This window comes from Boleophthalmus pectinirostris, unplaced genomic scaffold (genome assembly GCF_026225935.1).
Source record: "Boleophthalmus pectinirostris isolate CB_2022bp ecotype Guang Dong unplaced genomic scaffold, ASM2622593v1 HiC_scaffold_1, whole genome shotgun sequence".
NCBI lineage: Eukaryota > Metazoa > Chordata > Actinopteri > Gobiiformes > Gobiidae > Boleophthalmus > Boleophthalmus pectinirostris.
In genome coordinates, this window is record NW_026570970.1 from 17,237,509 (window position 1) to 17,257,293 (window position 19,785).

Consider the following 19,785-nt stretch of genomic DNA (forward strand, 5'->3'; position numbering starts at 1 on the left):
TAGGAGTCCGCTCCGGGAGAAAGACAAAGCGCAATATCAGGCTCTGTGGGGCAGCTGAATTCGTGCTTTAAACCATCATTAAGGTCGATAAAAGACCAGAACCGAAAGGATTAGAAAGTGCTTTAGCTGGAAATAGACTGTGTGTGAGTGTAATTGTTTAATCTCACACTGACCTATTATTCCACAGTCAAATTTCTCTTCCTATGGCCAACTCCTAATGTCACTTCTCCGAGCCAATGCTGCACTTAAACTTCACTCATAGGTACTTTGAGACCAGACTGCTTATATAAGTGAAAAGGGCCCCATTATTACAACTAATGTTGCTGTTTCACATGTTTAACACACAATCCTGCATATTTAGGATGGATTATTTCCTCAAACAGAAAGACACTGTTCTACCTTGTGATGTTATGTGGTAATACAAGTGCTCCACTGCATTTTTAAACTCCGTACACCTTCACTAGAATAATTTGGATTATTTCAGACCTGGAATTGCCAATCTCTGCTGAACAAAAGGTAAAAGGGATCTGTTAACTTGAAAACTACTGCTTCATTATATCTCAAGGTGGAACCAAGCATTTTGAGCGTTGGAGATGTAGACAGACTAGTAATACAGGATTACTCAAATTTGTGAATGAAACAAAACACAACTCCAGGTATGTTTTTGATGAGGTAACAAACATTATAACATGGCTTAAAGTTCACAGTTCAATTTTGTGTAATATAGCAAATCCAGCTATTGGGACTTTTCAAATTATACATGTGATCTCATGCTCTCAGTTGACATTTGGCGGCCAAGAGACAGTTTTTCCAATTGACTTCATTGTATTTTCATAAGAAATATCTCAATGGTAAATTCACAAATGTTGAACTTGATCATTTCTCTTTGTGACTAGACACGAGAACGTATTATATTACAACTAAAGCCTGCATTTTAACAGTATTCATTTTATCTGTCCCCATCGGTATTAAATGTTAGTATGTCTATAAAATCTTATGTCACCGGACACCAGCAATATTTTTAGACATCAGAGGGGCAATGGTAGCCAAGCTGTCACCACCTAGTACCTCCGCTCAGTTTCATTTCTCTACAGCAAGTAGGTCAGGAATCAGAATACACTAGACGGTTTCCAAGAACCCCAGAAGTTGTAGATCGTGCACCAGCCAATCAGCGAAGAGCTGTGAAGCCATGACTGGGTCCCTTTTTTTGTACAGCACAACACTAAACAAAGTGGTCGAAATAGATGTAGATGAAGCCATACATTCTGTGTTGGCAACGATTCCCGAGATTGAAGATTTAAAGCCAGAACAAAGAGAATGTTTGGTGAATTTTATCAAGGGGAAATACGTTATTGCCCTTCTTCCTATGGGATTTGGCGCATTACATATGTCACGACCAAATACCTTGGTTAAATAAAAAAGTACAAGACTACTGTCGAGCGAACGAATCCTAATGCTGTGAGATCAGACGGTTTCCACGAAGTGAAACTGGCTGATGAGTCAGGCTAGGGAATGGAGCTATAAAGTATGTTTTCTTTAGTGACGATACCTCTCATGATATCATGTATTATTATTGACACTGAACAGTAAGAGTCAACAGTCATGTGGCTACTTGTTATTGTGTTTACATCCTCCATTTGCAATTATAGAGGTAATAGTGATTGAAGAAGCTGTTGTGTGTTTTACTACATTGTGCATGAATTAATTAAAACTGTATTGCCAAAAAATACATATTTCCTGTAACTGTGAATACAACTTACAGGCATTTCATAGTTCAATCCACAAGTGCAAGCAAAACAACTGGTTGGAGCTGAATACAAATCTGTAGGTATTGAGTAAGGTTTAAATCTTATGACAAACAATGCAGTATTGCAAGCCAGACAAAATTGCTACTAAAAAAAAGACTCTAAGTTTATCTCTTTTTGGAACACACATAGATTGGACTATTTACAACGTAGCAAGACAGACACCAAATCATTGTTTAGTTATGTCTTCTAAAATACTAGGAATAAATGTAATCATCCCAATATATTCTCTGTATTTTCAGATCTTCTAGGCTTTCCAATGTTCATTTCATGCATGCCGGCTATTTATACAATTTCCATGTCAATCTAATCTCCACATTTAGAGCTTGCAAATCTATCCCTGTCTGTGTATATTTTGGTCAGATGGAAAACATCTACACAAACACAGAAACACATACTAATTAGTCTATTTTAATTTCCAGTCTAATTATGCGTTACATCTCTCCTTCCCCCTTTTCAACGCTTCATTTTTGACACCAAGGGAACGCTGTTCAGATCCCACCCCGAGCGCCTCCCAGGCTCACACCCACTACTTTGTCTGAACTTCTTTAATATTTACAGTCTGGAGGATAAGCACCCGTGGGACCTCCCTTTTTTTTTGAATGACAGTAGAATTCAAAGCTAGCCCAGCGGGGGTTACGTGTTTGCAAATACACAAGGAGAGCACCGTAAGCAGATGGAACTTCAGTGATAGAAGCTAGCCAGGACATCAGTGTACATAGCACTCCCTGTCAACTTGCTGTCTCATTTCATTTGCAGACACGTCCCTCATTCAGCTCCACAGCTTAGCGCGCTACATGAGGTTGATGGGAGTGTTTCAAATCACTCAGGGTTCGGATCTGTCTTTGTGAGCAGCTCTCAAGTGTCCTTTACCCATCGCTTTGAAACTCTAGCACTGAAAAAAAGCCATTGTGAAAAGAGAAATGGTCACACAAGGAGAGGTGAAAGCGATCTAGGTACGCCGTGAATGAGCTGGGGTTGAGGACACATGACCTGTCTGTAAGGGCATTGGCTACCACTCTGTGCATTCTTGTGGCTCTGTTATGTGCTGATTGTAGCCCGGGCTCTCATCCCTCACACACATGCCCGGTCCGTTGCTCTGTTTTGTGTCGTTCTCTTCCAGTACTGGCCAAAGCTCCGGCTGTAGGTGGAGCTGGCTTTCCTGGAATTGTCAGGCAACTTTTCCTGTTGTGGTTGCTACCTCTGGTCCAATCTTTTTTGCCTATGACAGCTCAGCCTGCAGGATTACTGGCCTGGGAGGACCTGTGCCATCTGGATGCCCCTCTCTTATGATTTTCTGGGTTTTAGGGCGCATGCATATGTTATGATGGGTGTATTTTCATGAATCTGGAGAGAAGTTTGTGAACAGCAGAGATGTGGCGGCAGTGCAAAGGAGGGCGAAATCCATCGGTGGGTAAAGCTTGTATGAATGGACTGAGTAATGTACTTGGGGCAGTTAGCAGGAGCTCTTTGGCACAATATTACTTTACATAGCTTGGTGACTTCAGGGTATTTTATAACATAGACGATGACATCAGAGGATTAGACTTTGCATTGTATTGGGTTTACAAAGCTCTTTACACATTTGTATGTAGGACACTAGTGGAATTAGGTCTGAATAAGGTAACACATTTAGCAAAACATGTGAGACTTTTTCACGCAATCTTTATTTTGTATTATCAGAGAGAAAATCTAAAATAAAAATGGTAGTTGCGTGAACTATACTGAGATGTTAAGGTGTTCTTGTTACGTTGACCGTATGTGACCGTCAACATTTACAGAAAAGGAATTATTAAATGTCAATCAAATGTTCAGAAAGATTAAACCAGGATTAAATGGTGAAAGGATGGCTAATTTAAAACTAATTAATTAAAGAAACAGGACATAGGTGCATGTAAAATGTAATTATGTATTTGTTTTGGCTTTGAAATCTAGGGTGGAGTACCATAAGTATAAGTCATAAAAAAATTTATTTTTATGTACTCGCTGTACACTGTTCACAGTTTTGACAAACCCAATGGAATATGTCATGAATTTAATTAGGGATGCACTGATCCAGCTTTTTCAGTTCAGATACAGATTCCAGTACTATGGCTTTAAGTATCTGCCAATATCAACCAGTACTAGTCCAGGGGCCAAAAATAGACTTAATTTTCCTAAAAACAAAAAATATTGTCTGACAAAATGATGTAGCTCTTACTTATCCCTCAAGTAATTACAGAAGCACTTTGTATTAAAAAGATAAAAATCATGAGACTTTCTGGTCCAACTATGACAAGTAAATAGTCTCATTATATCAATTATATTTCCAGTCAGGATATTGACAAAACCAATATTTTGGAACCGATACCCGATCCAATAAATTGTCTTGCACCCGATACAAATATCTGTATCGGTGCATCCATAAGATAAATTGTGTCATTTTTATAGTTACACATTGTGAAACTATTAAAGCCATGCCAGATCAGTCATTTACACTGTCACTCCGTATTACATAACACAGCTCTGAACCCACACACACCTTTGAATCAGTGGCGTGGAATTAAACGGCCACAGGTGCATCACAGCCGGTCGCCACAGTAACCCGCTACTGTTCACTGACACAGCTAAATATCTGCGGGTATTCCAGTAAGAGCTGAAAAGAACTGACCAAAGTAGCCCTGAGATAATTACTTTAACCCTGTGACTTCTGAAAGGGGGCCCACACTGTACCGATAATGAGCGCTGGCTTCTTCACACTTAATGAGCGCGAGGTAGAAGGTTCACATGGAGCAGAGTGTCCGCTCACAGCTGTGGGTGTTCCAATGGCTCACAACAAAGGCTCAGTGTCTGCAAGAGTGTATTGCCCCAGCCATCAGCAAGCAGGCCAATATACTTCTGCTTGGCTGAGCTGTCCATCCTGCCGGAGAATACAGTACGCACAGGGACACATGGGGACAGGCTAGACACTGGAGAGTACTGCCAAATGGAAATCGTATCAGTGTAGCTTCTATGCTCATACAGGCTGTACTGTGCATAATTCTCAGACATTTTTTATCTAGTCTGGTTTGTATTTTGGTCTCATTATCATAATCAGATTTCGATGATATGCATATTTTTTACATAATATATTCAGTTAGAGAGTGGGAAGGACTTGCTGATTGTTATTCAAACTACGGCTGGGTAGTATGGCCAAAACGTAAAATCTTGATTTATTTGCATACTCTGGACGATTAGGATTTAAATCAATTTCAATCAAAGTCAGAGCAGGAACTATCAATCTTTCAAACAGGGGAAGCTCTGTACATTTTCACTCTTATTACATGCTGTTATTTAAGAAACTGTAGAGTGCCTTCAATTACATTTGTATAGATATATCTAACTGTAATTGCACGATAACCCTGTTTTGCAGGTGAGAAAGTCAGGAGTAAACTTGTTTCGTTATAATCCTTGATTTCATGATTTTGCAAAAAGAAAAAACAGAATTAATTGAGTTATTTCGATTGGTTGCACAGCCCTAATTCAAACTAGGAAATTAGGATGTACATATGAATAAAAGCATATTAGGACTGGGAGATATGACCAAAAAAATCAGATTTATTATTTTGTTTTAATTAATCACAATTTTAGTTTCAATTTTATTTTGTCTTAATAGAAATGTCAATGTTAATTTCCTGAATATAAACAGTACAAAAATGCAATTTAATTGCCAATTAACTCTCAGAATTTTAACATTCCTTCCTCCAAAGTCTGAACTCTGCTCCAAACATGCTTTTACTGACAGAGCATTAGCTGTCTCAATTAAAATTTGATGAATAGCACAGCCCTGTTGCAATGGCACCACTCTGCCACTAACTCAATTCACTTCAGTTCAACTTGCACTAAAAATCAAACAAGCACTACCTTTTATATTCTCCTCTTAGTTCATTCAATCAAATGTTCAGGTTGCCCCTTTAGCAGCTCTTCAAAGTGAAATGTCTTGTGTTCTTGTTTTCACAGATAGCTGCTCAGCTTCCGTGGATTTCGCTGTCAAGCCCGCTGAGTTTGGCCTGAAGATGGAAACACTGGAGTCGGAGCTGACCTGCCCAATTTGTCTGGAGCTGTTTGACGACCCGCTGCTGCTGCCCTGCGCACACAGCCTTTGTTTCAACTGTGCCCACCGCATCCTGGTCTCCCACTGCCCCCCCAGTGAGCCCATCCACTCCATCAGCGCCTTCCAGTGCCCCACCTGCCGCTATGTCATCACCCTCACCCGCCAGGGCCTAGACGGACTCAAGCGAAACGTGACCCTGCAAAACATCATTGACCGTTACCAGAAGGCCTCGCTGAGTGGACCCAACTCACCGAGCGAAACGCGCCGGGAACGCCCCACCACAGACTCTTACGCCAAGATGGCCGACAGGGTTCAATGTCAATTTTGCGAACAGGACCCTCCGCAGGATGCCGTCAAGACCTGCGTTACCTGCGAGGTTTCCTATTGCGAGGAGTGTCTCAAGGCCACGCACCCCAATAAGAAGCCTTTTACGGGCCATCGGTTGATCGAGCCGCTGCAGGACTCCCATCTGCGTGGGCTCATGTGTGTGGAGCACGAGGAGGAAAAGGTCAACATGTACTGTGTGACGGACGAGCAGCTGATCTGTGCACTGTGTAAGCTGGTGGGACGACACAGGGACCACCAGGTAGCAGCACTCGGTGACCGTTACGACAAACTCAAGGTAATAAGTGAAAAATGGTTATAAATTGGTATGCTGGCATGTCACGCTTTTTTGTATTCCAACAAACTTGTATCCAAAGAAGGTCTGCGCAGTTAAGTGTTATTGAATTGAAATGTGAATGCAATTAGCAAATCGCAAAGGCTGCAATTTTTGAAGTACCACAATTTCCGCACACAACCACATACTCTGTCTTATTCTGCATAAAAACGGCTAACCCTGCAGTTTAGATCTGTACAAACGTGAACATGAGTACGAAATGTGATTCTTGTATTAGTTTGTCAGATCATATCAGTATTTTGGTCAGTTCTTCTGGACATGTTTAAAATTTAAACCTCGAAAAGAATTCTGTTAAAAAATAAGCGCAAATCTAATCGCTATCATAACGCTCGCCAGAAAAAACACAAATACATATTTTTCACAAATCACTCAGTCCTAACTCAAAGTACTTTGAAGATAAGCAAAAGAGTTTAACAAAATGTTGGAAAAAATTAAGTATCTTTATTAGTGTCTGGCCCACATATTAGTAAATTAAGATGATGGACAATGGCCAACCAGTAAACGGCAAAATATAATGTATTTGAAATAATAAGTAGGGGTTTAACAATAACCAAAATATGGTGATTTTGTATCGTCAAAAGTCTCTCAATAATATCATGGACCATCATAATATATCGAATCACAAGTTTCTTTGCTTAAATTCATTGTTATGGTGCAGCAATAGCTAAAAAAAAACAGACTACATAGACCATGATCCTTTGCTCCTTGTTAGTCTAGACTACATGACGAAAGAGCAGTTCTAAGCACTTTTAAATCTTAGTTCTTTGAATTAAGTCTTGTCAAGGCATTTTAAGAGGAAAAAGTAGCATATTCACAGTTTCGTTAGCCTCGACAAAATATCGCAATAAATATCATACCATGAGATGTATATCGTGAAAATAACGTACCATGAGATTTAGATATCGTTACATCCCTAATAATAAGTATTAATTATTACTAATAGTATTTGTAATTATAGACTATGTAATTTATCTATTTATTTAAGTAAATATGGGATAACAGTCAAAAACTAAGGCTGTTTTCTGTTATAAATTGATTGAACTTTGTACTAATCCATGCAGTTGTTGTGTCCTCCGGCAAGACATTTCACCCTGATACATACTCGGTTGCTGGTTACGACTAGAAGAAAAATCTATGTAAAATAAATAAATAAACATAAAAATTACCCTGAGACTTGTTTACTGTGACAATTGAAAAGAAGCAAGTCGAATGGGAAATAAACATGAAAAGCCTGTTACAAACCAGATGCGCGCATTGTAATTATCAACAACCGCAATATCTAATTTTGTATAATTTAAGACCACATCAATAAGTGAAAGATTGCTGCGCATGTGTGCCTTATTAAAATGAAGCTCTGAATTGAGGGGTGCTGTTAACAAGAGAAGCTCTGAACAAAAGCATGAATGTTGCATGATAATTGGTACAGGCGCACATTATGTTATCTGCAAGTGAAGAATATTAATTATGAGGTTCAGAGGAGCTCTCCCTCTTGGTCAGCCTTAAATGACTCCCTTTGCGCAGCAGGCCCTCACAGTTTGAGTGGGATCTGGTGTCTCTCTCTGAGCAGATGGGTGACATCAATAAGGGATGACAAAATGCTATTAGGAAGAGTATATAACAAGGTAGTTGGAATTCAGACTCTTATTTTAAAATGTATGAGCTTCTGTCATTTACTCAGACTCTGTGCTGGCATTAAAGCCTCCAGTATTTCTCAATCGTATAGGCTACATTATTCAGCGTTTTTAAAATAATTGGACACCTTCACTTCAGTCTTTCAAGTTTAAAACACTGCTGGCATTGGAGTTTTGATCAGAAAGAGTCTGCTGATGAGAGTGTATCGACTTTAAAACAAAAGAGGCATTGTTCATTAGCACCTGATGACATCAGACAATGGGGTAAAGTGTTTTCAGCAAGAGCTATAAACCATAAATATTTAGGTTTACTGAAACATCATGAATGAAACAAAATATAACACCATGTTTTTTTGATGCAAACTGTATCACATGATTATAGGCTAAAAAGACAGTCCCACTTCAAAGCATAATTTGTTTTTTTGTGATGTTATTTTACTTTTTTTAATTTCATAGGTTAATTGAGAGAAGAAAAATAGAAATATGAATAATACATGGACATTTGATAAATGATAAATTACATTATGTTAATAACAATAATGAACAGATACATAAAGGAAGTTATTTTACTTTACCAATCACAAATATAGTCTTCAAATCAATTCCCAAAAGAAGTTGGGAGAAGCTTTTTTTGCCCCCACCCCCTTTTACAAAGCCATTAGCGCAATAATCATGCCTCTGCCAGACTCTTATAACAATAAGTCACATTATTCCAGACACAAAATCATCTCGGTAATGCACTGGTTCATTCATTGGGTTAGCAAAACATTTCATCTCCCAATTGTCATATATTTTTATAACTAACACCGCATTAACCTGCTGTACACTGCATGTATGCTAAATGTACTTGTGCATGTTATAATTACTAATAATGTATAGCTCTAATACATTATAGCTGCCCTTGGATTCTCTGGGGTGCATGGCATGAATACTGAAAGCATCCTTTTGTCCATTTGAATATGCACTGTCCATGCACGCCTCACAGGGGCTTATATAAACTGTATCACAAAAGCCACTTAGAGCCCCTCTGTACCTGTCCCATTATTTCACAACGCTTGGTCACCCTGGCACTGACGAACAGCTCTCCTTTAAAGGTAGGGTAGGCGAGAGAGGAGCCATCTTAACCCTTTTTCCTTTGTCCGATCATGCTGTCGCGGTGCAGATACGCCCCGGACGCTTTCTCTGTGTGGGGAGGGATGATTCTTACCAGGATGAAAACCAGGTGACCATTTCTTTACCTAATTCCTCACTTAGGGACTCCTGTTGGTAGGCCTGTCACGATAACACAATCTGAAGCACGATATATTAATGAAGAAATTATAGATGATAAGCGATAATACTGAAACAAATTTACACCACTATGCAATAACCCAAAAGCAGATTTAAACCAGAAAAACTATAGTATATGTGAAATATTCTTACAAAAAAGAATAAATAAAGAGCAGAATGAAACACTTTAGTACTTATTTTGCCTTTGCAATGAGTCATAGAAGTTATTAATTCAACCTTTAATGGCTTAAAGGTACACAACTGTATGCAGCTTTTTGGTTGGGGGTTCGTCACCGGCTTGTTTCTATGGATATGTCATTGCTCAGGCTGGAATGTTCCTCAATATGACATTAAACAGCTCTATCTTACATATTGGTGAATTTATAGCTCAAAAATACCTAGAAAAACAGGCATTCTGACTGTGAGCGGTTTTGCCTCTACACAGATCTGTCCTGTAACCTGGTCTAGTTTGGTCTCCATGAATATAGAAAGGTTTAATACCACACCGTGAAACATTCCAGACAAAGCAATAACATCTCCATGGAGAAAAGCATTTGACCATATAGCCAAAAAAATAACTACAAATTCCCCAGCAGTGCAAAAAAAACACTGAACAACGATGAATTCTGACCCCCCCCCCCAAATATTCCATCTGTTATGTATTGAAGCAGTAATTATCATGACAGGTCTAACAGTTGGTGAATATTATGATCCCCAAAAAGCTCTCCACACAACAGACTTGGTGAAAGTAACTATACACTGCACCATTGCACCATTGTATAGGCCCTTGCACACAGTAAGCTGAGCCACGCTATTGTAACTGTTATTAATATGCGGCATTGTGTAGTGAGGCTGCTAGATGCTCGTTATCTGATTCAGTATTTAATGAATGTGCTAACGCTATTCTCTCTCACTTAATAAGTTAATCTGTCAGGGCTGTGTTTACATTATGGGCCACACAAAAAGAGCTAAGATGAATAGAATCCATTTTACCTCATTAGAAATTGTTACGGCTATTATTGCTTTTCCCACTTGATCTCGCATTCAGTCTGCAGCAGCTTACATTGCAGTAATAGGCATCTCCTTTCATGTATTATGTTACTAGAAGATGTTAAATGGGAATAAATAAATAGAGAAAAGTGGCTGAAAGTGGAATTGTTCTTTTATGGCTTATAGGACAGGACACAGATGGTGCGAATTAGTGTTTGGAGTTGCTGGTTTGTGACAAAGAATATGGTTAGCCAAGGAAAAGTGCTATTTGGCGTGGTCTGAACTGGAAAATTAGTACTTGATAAACTGGGGAAATAAAGACAGCATGCAATTTTATGAACTATGTAATAATATTTTTATGTTTGTATTAGTACATTTAAATTGTTTTTGGCAGATGAAATATTTTGACTTCTGTATTCAGTTCAGTCAATGTTGTGCTTATCGTCTTCCTGCTCACTGGGATTTCTACAGCAAGTTTATCTTCTAATGCAGTTTTACACCTAATGCCCTTCCTTTACATCTCATTGGGAACATCACAATTGCACAAAAGGGACCCCCACCAGAACTAATGCTTCTATTAAATGTCCATCAAAGTTGTTGACCAGAATTTGAAGTTTTGATATTATTCGCTTAACCATAGCACTGAAGTTGGTTGAGTTTTTTGTAAAGTAACAGAGTTTACACAAAAAATACTTTATATAAAACCATTGTGGTTGCCAATACTTTATTGACGTCAAGAAATCTCGTCTGATACTCTAACTAGATAAATAGACTATATTTTTTATTTTCTTTTGATCAGTTGCTCAATGTTATTTTCAAAGACGGCTACAATAGTCCAGGTTGCAGATCCATTAGTGCCTGTAGACGTCTCAAGGACCCAGTATGATAAAAATGACTGATTCTCTATTTTATTCATTGATTCATACAATTAAAGACTTAGAGGTGCATTGTGTAACTTTTATTTGTGGAGGGTTTGTCAAATGCTTTTCTCCATAGAGATATTATTGGTTGGTTGGAATGTTTCACCATATGGTACTAAACCTTTCATGAAAACCAAATAAGGCTCACCACCAAGTTACAGGTCAGATCTGTGGAGAGGCAACCTCGCTTACAATTCAGAATGTACTTTTCTCTGTATTTTTGAGCTCTACCTGTAATTGCATACATGTAAAGTTAACCTGTTTATTGTCATACTGTGGAATATTTCAGGCAGAGCAATGAAAAATCCATCGAAACAAGCAAATGACGAACCCCCAATCAAAACGTTACATAGTGCACCTTTAAAGGTTTTTAAGTAAATGTCTCCAAGGCATAAATGTGCAAATATATTTTCAAAACCATTATAATGTGAGCTAATAATAATATAACTGCATGTTCAACCTTTTTATAAAATACAAAAAATATGAGGAAGTACTAGCTAATATAAAATGTATTTATATAGGCACTAAGACCAACTTTTGCTCCAAAACGAAAAAGTAATAAAACAGGTGAAGGGAATTGAGTTGAGCATTGTGATTTTATAAGGTTTATGCACTTTAAATTTCACAGCTCGCAGAATATGACTTATTTATCTACTGAATATGGTGCTGAAAGCCATTCTGGACAAAACACAGAGGGAATTCCCCAACTTACAAAACCCCAAAGAATGAATGAAAATATGAACAAAGAACAGTTTTATATTGCTGGCATTGTGCTGTATTCCACTAATGGAGGTGTTTTCCTAAAAGGATTTGGAGCTGACGAGGGGAAAGACAAGCAGCTTCCTTTGATATGGAAAAGTTTATGGCCCCACACCTTTGCTTTGGCCACTCTCTCTTCCTTCCTCACCCGGTCTGGACGGGTCACTGTCAGGACCTGGAATTTGATCCTGTGTCCGAGTTTGGAATTTTATCAGTTGTCAAAGGTTACACGTCATCCTGTCACCACCTCCACTACTGCGCCACAAAAAAGGCTGTTACATAGACAGGAAATATAGTTAGGTAAGCTGGTTTAGATGCTCTCAGGCAGTATGTGTCCAGCCAAAAATGGCAGAAAGTTTGAGTAGTTATATAGAATACCATACCAAGTTTAAGCACTTTAAAAACTTTACAGCTGGCCAAGTGCTGTACACAAATATTGAATAGACAAGCACAATCGCAGTACAAGAAAATACACAATATAAACATAATACAACTACTAAAAAACATAGAAAACAATAAGATATGCTACAACAAAAAAATGTGGTAATGTTGAAATTCAATTATGAAAGGTTCGATATTACACAAAAATTATATTTGTGAGCTTTTAGTCATGTTACAATGTTACTACCTCTTCAAAAACATACCTGGAATTGTGTTTTGTTTCATTAACACATGTCTGAGTAACCCTCTGTTATTATTCTGTCTACGTCTCCATAGATCAAAATGCTTTGTTCCACATTGTGATGTCATGAAGCAGTAGTTTTCAAGTTAACCTTTACCTTTTGTACAGTAGAGAATGGTAAATTCAAGGCTGAAATTATTGAAATGATTCTAGTGAAGGTGTATGGAGTTTAAAAACGCAGGGGAGCACTTCCTGTGTTACCATATGACATCAAACGGCAGAACAGTGTTTCCATTTGAAAGAAGAACTGAGCCTAAATATACAGGGTTTGTGTGTTAAACATGTGTGAATGAAACAAAACTAAACTCCAGGTATGTTTTTGCTGAGGAAACATCATTACAACATAGAACAGAATATAGTATAATATGTCCCTTTAAAAACTCAATACAATTTTTTCTGTGCAGGCAAAAAAAAAAAAAAAAGGTTGACAAATTTCACAGGGCGCTACCCTTCCCTTAAATTAACAATAACAATTACAACACATAATCACTCGTAAACTCATTCCAATTATTTCTGCCTGTTTTCCATGGCATATAGTTATCACCAATTAAACCTTGGTTAAAATTTGAAATCTGATTAGAAGTGTAATTCATGTCTACCGTGGGACATAGTGATCGTGCTGCCCAATTACAGCCTGAGATTACGTTTGTAACAGAAGCCTTTGATGTGACTCAGTGATTAGCACAGTTGGGCTTTAGTTGTCCAAATCAGAGGCAGATGCTCCGCTAAGCTTCGCGGCCTTAGTCTCAACAATCATGGGATCTTTGGCACACGGTGAGCACTGGGGGTCCCTTCACTCATCGCCAACCAAATGTAATCAGTCCAATTCCAGTAGCCCTACTGTGTTAGCGGTGGTGAATGAAGTACTTGATTTTGTTACTTAAAGGTGCACTGTGTAACTTTCTGGGTGAATGGTCTGTCACTATGGAGATGTCGTTGCTTTGTCTGGAATTTTTCACAGTATGATATTAAACAGACAAACACTAAGCCAGTTTATAGGTCTGATTTGTGGAGAGGTGGGTCCACTTACAGTAGAATGCATACTTTTCCAGGTATTGTTTTATTGTAAAAACACCTATAATTAAATAATATGCAAGTTTAATGCCATACTGTAGTACATTCCACATTCCAGGGAAAGCAATCTACCAAGCATAGACACACCCAGGCGCTGTCTTACATGGAAAGTACAGATACCAAAGCAAAGAAATACTCAAGTAAAAGTATCACATGAAAAAATCTGCTTAAGTTAAAGTATTAAAGTACCCATTTAAAAAGACTTCAAGAGTATACAGTACAAGTATTTGACGCATATTTTCTGATCTATTAAAGCTTTAAATGTTGTGACAGTTTTCTTTGTATATTTTTGTTTGTGTTGAAAATAAACCCCTCAGACTTTTCAGTAGGTCTCAAACAATAATAAAATACTTTTATACTTTTACTTTTCCGTCTTGTTCAAAAAATGTAGTGGTGTAAAAAGTGTGGATACCTGCTGTCAGATGTAGTGAAGTAAAAGTAGAAAGTATTGACCTGAAAATGTATTTAAGTATGCCTAAATTTTATACTTAAGTGCAATACTTTACTACTTTTATTTTGTTATGTTCCACCACTGCCGCCGTGTATGTGTGTGTTTGTGTCTGTGTGTGTGCTCCCTCCTCTTTTGTACAGTAATGTTCCTTCTCACTTAACTTGCCCCTACGATTTACTGCGGCCGTTTGCGTTTTGATGGGGAGACAGTGTGTAATGAAATATTCCTTTTCAATTTTGTTTTCACAGCAAGCCCTGGATTCCAATCTGAGCAATCTAATCAAGAGGACCAGCGAATTGGAAACGCTGATGGGCAAACTTATCCAAACCTGCCAGCACGTGGAGGTGAGGCTGTTAATCTGTCCGAGCTCAGATAAAGAGCTCTTGACTCTGTGGACAATAAGAAGTCATTATTAAATTATTAACATTGATAGATTATTGTTTTTTCTCTACGTCAACACATTTTTGTTCTCATTAGTCAATATATTAATAATTTATGTAGTGTACTACTCACAAGAAAATACGTAAGTAAGTGAGTCTATTAAAGTCTACCTACACAATAACATTTTCGTTGTTTGAAAGAGACGAAATAATTTGGTCCAACTGTTATATTATATCTGTTACTCTGACTTTTGATTTTATCACTATGAACAGTTTTTGTTTCAGTTTCAAGATTTTGGTTTGGTTTGATACTTTTGTTTAACTGGTGAACTATTAAAGCACAACCTTTTAATTTGGCATAATTTAGGCATTGAACTAATAAATGTTTTATTCAGTTATGGCTCTATGGGGCACGTTTTATAAGCTAAGATAGTTTCTGAGGACATCCGTTTTACAAGACTTTCATAGAGTAAATGTATGAACTATTTTTAAATGCTATATAAAAATTGTAAATAAATAAGTAAATACAAATCCAAATAGGGCAAGAAGGTTCCGGGTTTGCTTTCTGGGTGGCTTGGACCTTTCTTTGTGGAGTTTTCATGTTCTCCCTGTGTCTGGGCGGGTTTCCTCCAGTCACCCCAGTTTCCCCATAAACCACCATGCACGATAGGTAAAATCCTCCAGCTGAGATAGTTCTGACCACACCTAGCAACAAGACCTTGGTGCTCAGAGCCCTGATGCCTGAGCAGTATTGAAGGATGAGGCAAATGCAGAGGACAAATTTCCCTACGGGGACAGTAAAGTGCACCTTAAACTTAACTTAAAATCATGGCGAAGCATACACCTTCCTTACTTGACTTTTTAACAATACAATTGTGTTTTTGCCCAATTCCCAAAACCAAATAAATTGTTTGGGTTACTTCAGGACTCAAGTCTAAAATCCTAAGCCAGACCCATAAAGAAAAAAATAAGTGTTTTTATTGCTCTCAAATGATTGGGATAAAAATGTCCAACTACTTCCCTACACAAAATAGCGGGGAGAAGTAATAAATAATGCTGTTTTCACTATCCCCAGAAGCAACCACCATACATAAAACATACAGATAAAAATGCAAATGCCAATATTATTACTGTCTACAGTCGGGGGTTGCTTTAAATACACCACAAACCCCATGTGTACTGACTCTCAAATATTATATTGTTATCATCTCCTGCATTAGTGTTTAATCTCACTGGCCTTTGCTTAACATATACTTTATGAAGTCAGGGGACGATTGCGTTGGTATAATTAAGTGAAATGAATCGATCAGGGCTAGATTGCTGTACTCAGCCTGGCCAGTCAGAAAAGACAGCATATGAATTATCAGCTCCATACTGCAGTTATCCTGTCATATGGAGCTTTATTACGTATTGATTAATTGCGCAGTCAGTAATGCAGTCTACGCTAAAATTATGTCAGCCATGGACGCGTTGCAGCATAATATATTGAGGTGGCGAGTAAATTACTAACCCTTTACATTACCACTCAGACCTTATATCTTTTCATAGATTATTTTTTTATGTGCCCCTTATGTCTTTTATTTATATGTGCTCTAGGTAAATGCAACAAGACAGGAAAACAAGCTGCTGGAGGAGTGTGACCTGCTGATTAATATCGTACAACAGAGAAGACAAATTATAGCCAGCAAGATAAAAGAAGGCAAGGTATTGTTTATAACCCCTCTGTTGTATGAATGAGAATCCTCTGTTTATTTCTATGACATTCAGCGGCTGCTTGTGAAATGTATTATAGATGAAGGCCACATAATATAGAAATCTGGCATATTTGACTTTAAATAGGCGAGTAATGAATGCACTGAAAAGGTTGAATGGGTTGTAGGGATGTGTTTGAAAATATGTTCTTGCTACTTGTGCTTTATGAGTGATTGTGTTTGAGGCTTGAGATGAGTTGAACACTGACAATGGCCACTCAGGCTTGACAATTGTGGGATCTTGTGAGCTTTAAGCCATGTTATAATGCTCTTACCTCATCAAAAACATACCTGGAGTTGTGTTTCATTTCATTCACACGTTTTAGTTATCCTTCCTTTATTATTAGTCTCTCTACATCGTGTCATGAAGCGATCATTTTCAAGTTAGAAAATTATCCAAATGATTCTAGTGAAGGTGTATGGAGTTCAACAACACAGTGGAGCAGTTTCTGTATTACTACATGACATCACAAGGTTGAACAATGTGTTTCCGTTTGAGAGAAGAACTCAACCTAAATATGCATTGTGTGTTAAACGTGTGAATGAAACAAAACACAACTCCAGGTATCTTTTTGATGAGGAAACATTATAACATAGATTTAAAAAAAAATAGTATAGTATGGGCCCTTAACAGACACTTGCCTAACTATTCAGTGTTCATTAATTTCCTTTTATTTGGTCAGACATGACTTAAGAACAGTATGGTCACTAAAACTGGGAACAAAGATGCATTCTGTCCAAAGTAGGCTGCTGTCGTATTTTGGTCCAGGTTTTATCCTGGTTCAGTCTTAATTTAGACTTGCTTTGGTCCTGGTTTAGTCATAGTGCAGATTTTGTCACTGCTTTGAACCATAATGTGTTTGGTGGGATAAAAAAAAAAAGTAAGATGAATGTGTTGAGTTTTCAATGTTCCACTTTGTAATGACTAGAAAAATGGGTCAAGGAAATACTAAAGCTATTCTGTGAGCATAGATGGTATAAAGAAGTGGACTAAAGGAGTGTGACGTCACCCACCCCACCATTCAGCTTGAGTCAAAAGAAGCTCACAATGCTAGCAGATATTGGGATGAATTTGGAGCCAAGGAACTTATTTATGGACAAAATTGCAAAATAAAAACACTGAGATCATGTACTAGTAGAGCAGGTTAATACAAACATTTTAAGACCAAAATGATGAGGTGCACAGCAGCAGTTACAGAGACAGGGGTGACAATTTTTCAGTGTAAAGTGTAATTGGAGTCGATGGAGCAGGAAGCGCCCCCCATGTTCACTTCCTATTCGGAACACATTGGCTAGCGGGTTAGCTATGTTCATTTATATATACAGTCTACGCCTGGGTGGTTTGGTATTAAAATTTCTAATAGCTGTTTTGTCATATTTTTTGCCTTGTCTGTTTATGTAATGTCTTTAAACTATTACTTCATGCTTCGGGCAAAACAGTTGTACCTAATTCATCTTATTTCCACTCCATTTACAACACAACTGACGCAAATTTAGGTTTACATACTTTTACTAACATTTCAAAAACAGTGACACACTTGCTGCTGTATAATTATAGACTTGTGCAAGCTGTGTTAGTTCATCGCATCTTAGCTCACAAAAAGGATGCTCTCTGATCTCGTGCTTTTCCAAATCTAGTGTGTGCCAACATCCCCTTAGGTTTGCATATATTATGAGTTTTTCAGTGATATGCCACACGCCGCTTCAGACTTTACTGGGTCGCTTTTATCTTCTGCTGCCACTAAATCATTACTAATATCTCTGAAGTATTTCTGGCACTTTATCAGCGGTGTACATTTTTGTGCCAGGGCTCATGAATCATTGCACATCTCCTATATGTCGTTAGAGGGGCAATGTGCTGTTCACTTTGGGAGTTGCCTTCATATTCTTTGGGAGAGGGAGTTTTGTTTTCTAGCAGAGCATCATCATGTTAATAATATGGGTAACAAAATGATAGGAGAAGATTTTGTTAATATAGAATAGGCAGTATCAGCTAAAACTAGAGGCTAAATACCACTACCAACATCCAAATTACTACTCTCTATCGATTGTTCAGTATATTCATAATGTTTTGTGATACATTCTGCACAGTTGTTTGTTACTATACAACACAGCATGCTAATACTGTGTAGATGTTATTCTACAGTGTTCCATTTATTTACAGTCTTCATACTATTGTATCCTAATTCTATGTAATCATTGTAACATTTGAATTTATGGATGACATATTTAGGGCTAACAAATAAATATTACTTAACAAGTGGTAATAATTTAGTTACCATTGTATGTACCTTTACCATGCTATTACCATTCTATTAGTATTACCATGCTGTAAAGTAAAGTGTTGCTACTGTATTAATCATTGCAAAATCTAAAAGAAAAAAAATAATTATAGAAAGCTAGAAAACCATTTTAAAATAAATGAGATTCCTCATCAAGTGCTTTGAGTGCTTTGTTATAATTAAAATTTAACAACAACATTAACATAACTTAATTTCCTATCTAATTGCACAGGTTAAGTTGTGATTAAGAATGAATAGCTGCTTGATAATCAATGCTTACTGTCTTGTGTTGTTTTGGTCAGTCTATGCGTCTGAGAAAACTGGCCCAGCAGATAGCCAGCTGTAAGCAGTGCATTGAAAGGTCCTCGTCTCTCATCACTCAGGCTGACCAGACCCTGAAGGAGACGGATCACGCTCGCTTCCTGCAGACCGCCAAAAGCATCTGTGAGAGGTGAGAAAACAGGCGCCGCGTGACTCCCACCAAATCCCCATACTGACGGAAGGACGCTAACGGATGCTTTGTTCTGCTTTGGTGTTACAGAGTCTCTATGGCAACAGCGTCCTCCCAAATCCTTCTGCCAGAAATGAACTTGAATGATAGCTTTGATACCTTCGCTTTGGATTTCACAAGGGAGAAGAAGATGTTGGAAAGTTTGGATTACCTCACAGGTGAATTACTGTGTGATGCTGAAACACTGAAATTATAAATAAAACCAGATGTTGAAATCTTCACAATTTTCTCCAAAACACTCTGGATTCATTTTGAATCACATGGAAGCAGCACAGCTTTCAGAAAGTTAAGTCACAGAAGGTTGTTCAAGGTCCAAAACAGCATGCGCAGAATTTTTAAATGGCTAATAGAGCTTGGGATCGAACATCAAAAAATGTCAAGATGCATTAGCAGAACAATATAGAGCAATGGAAATACCCAGTATGTAGCTTTTACTTACCGATAAATGTACACACTGTAGTATCAGAATAGTTTTGAATGAAAGCTAAAATATTTATCGTCTTAAAGGTGCATTGTGTAACTTTTCTGG

At 37.8% G+C, this 19,785-nt stretch overlaps 1 protein-coding gene across 3 annotated transcripts in view; it reads left to right on the plus strand.

Annotated features, from left to right (window-relative positions):
• Window positions 1-19,785, plus strand: part of mid1 (midline 1) — a 43,148-nt gene that overhangs the window by 19,834 nt on the left and 3,529 nt on the right. For 2 of the 3 annotated variants that reach the window (XM_055150366.1, XM_020939156.2), the window contains exons 2-6: window positions 5,784-6,499; window positions 14,581-14,676; window positions 16,309-16,416; window positions 19,048-19,196; window positions 19,287-19,414. In XM_055150366.1, the coding sequence (XP_055006341.1) occupies window positions 5,840-6,499; window positions 14,581-14,676; window positions 16,309-16,416; window positions 19,048-19,196; window positions 19,287-19,414 (1,141 nt within the window). In that variant the 5' untranslated portion in view covers window positions 5,784-5,839. Of the gene's footprint in view, window positions 1-3,168; window positions 3,216-5,783; window positions 6,500-14,580; window positions 14,677-16,308; window positions 16,417-19,047; window positions 19,197-19,286; window positions 19,415-19,785 lie in introns of those variants that run through there. The other variant, XM_020939157.2, reaches the window with a different exon arrangement.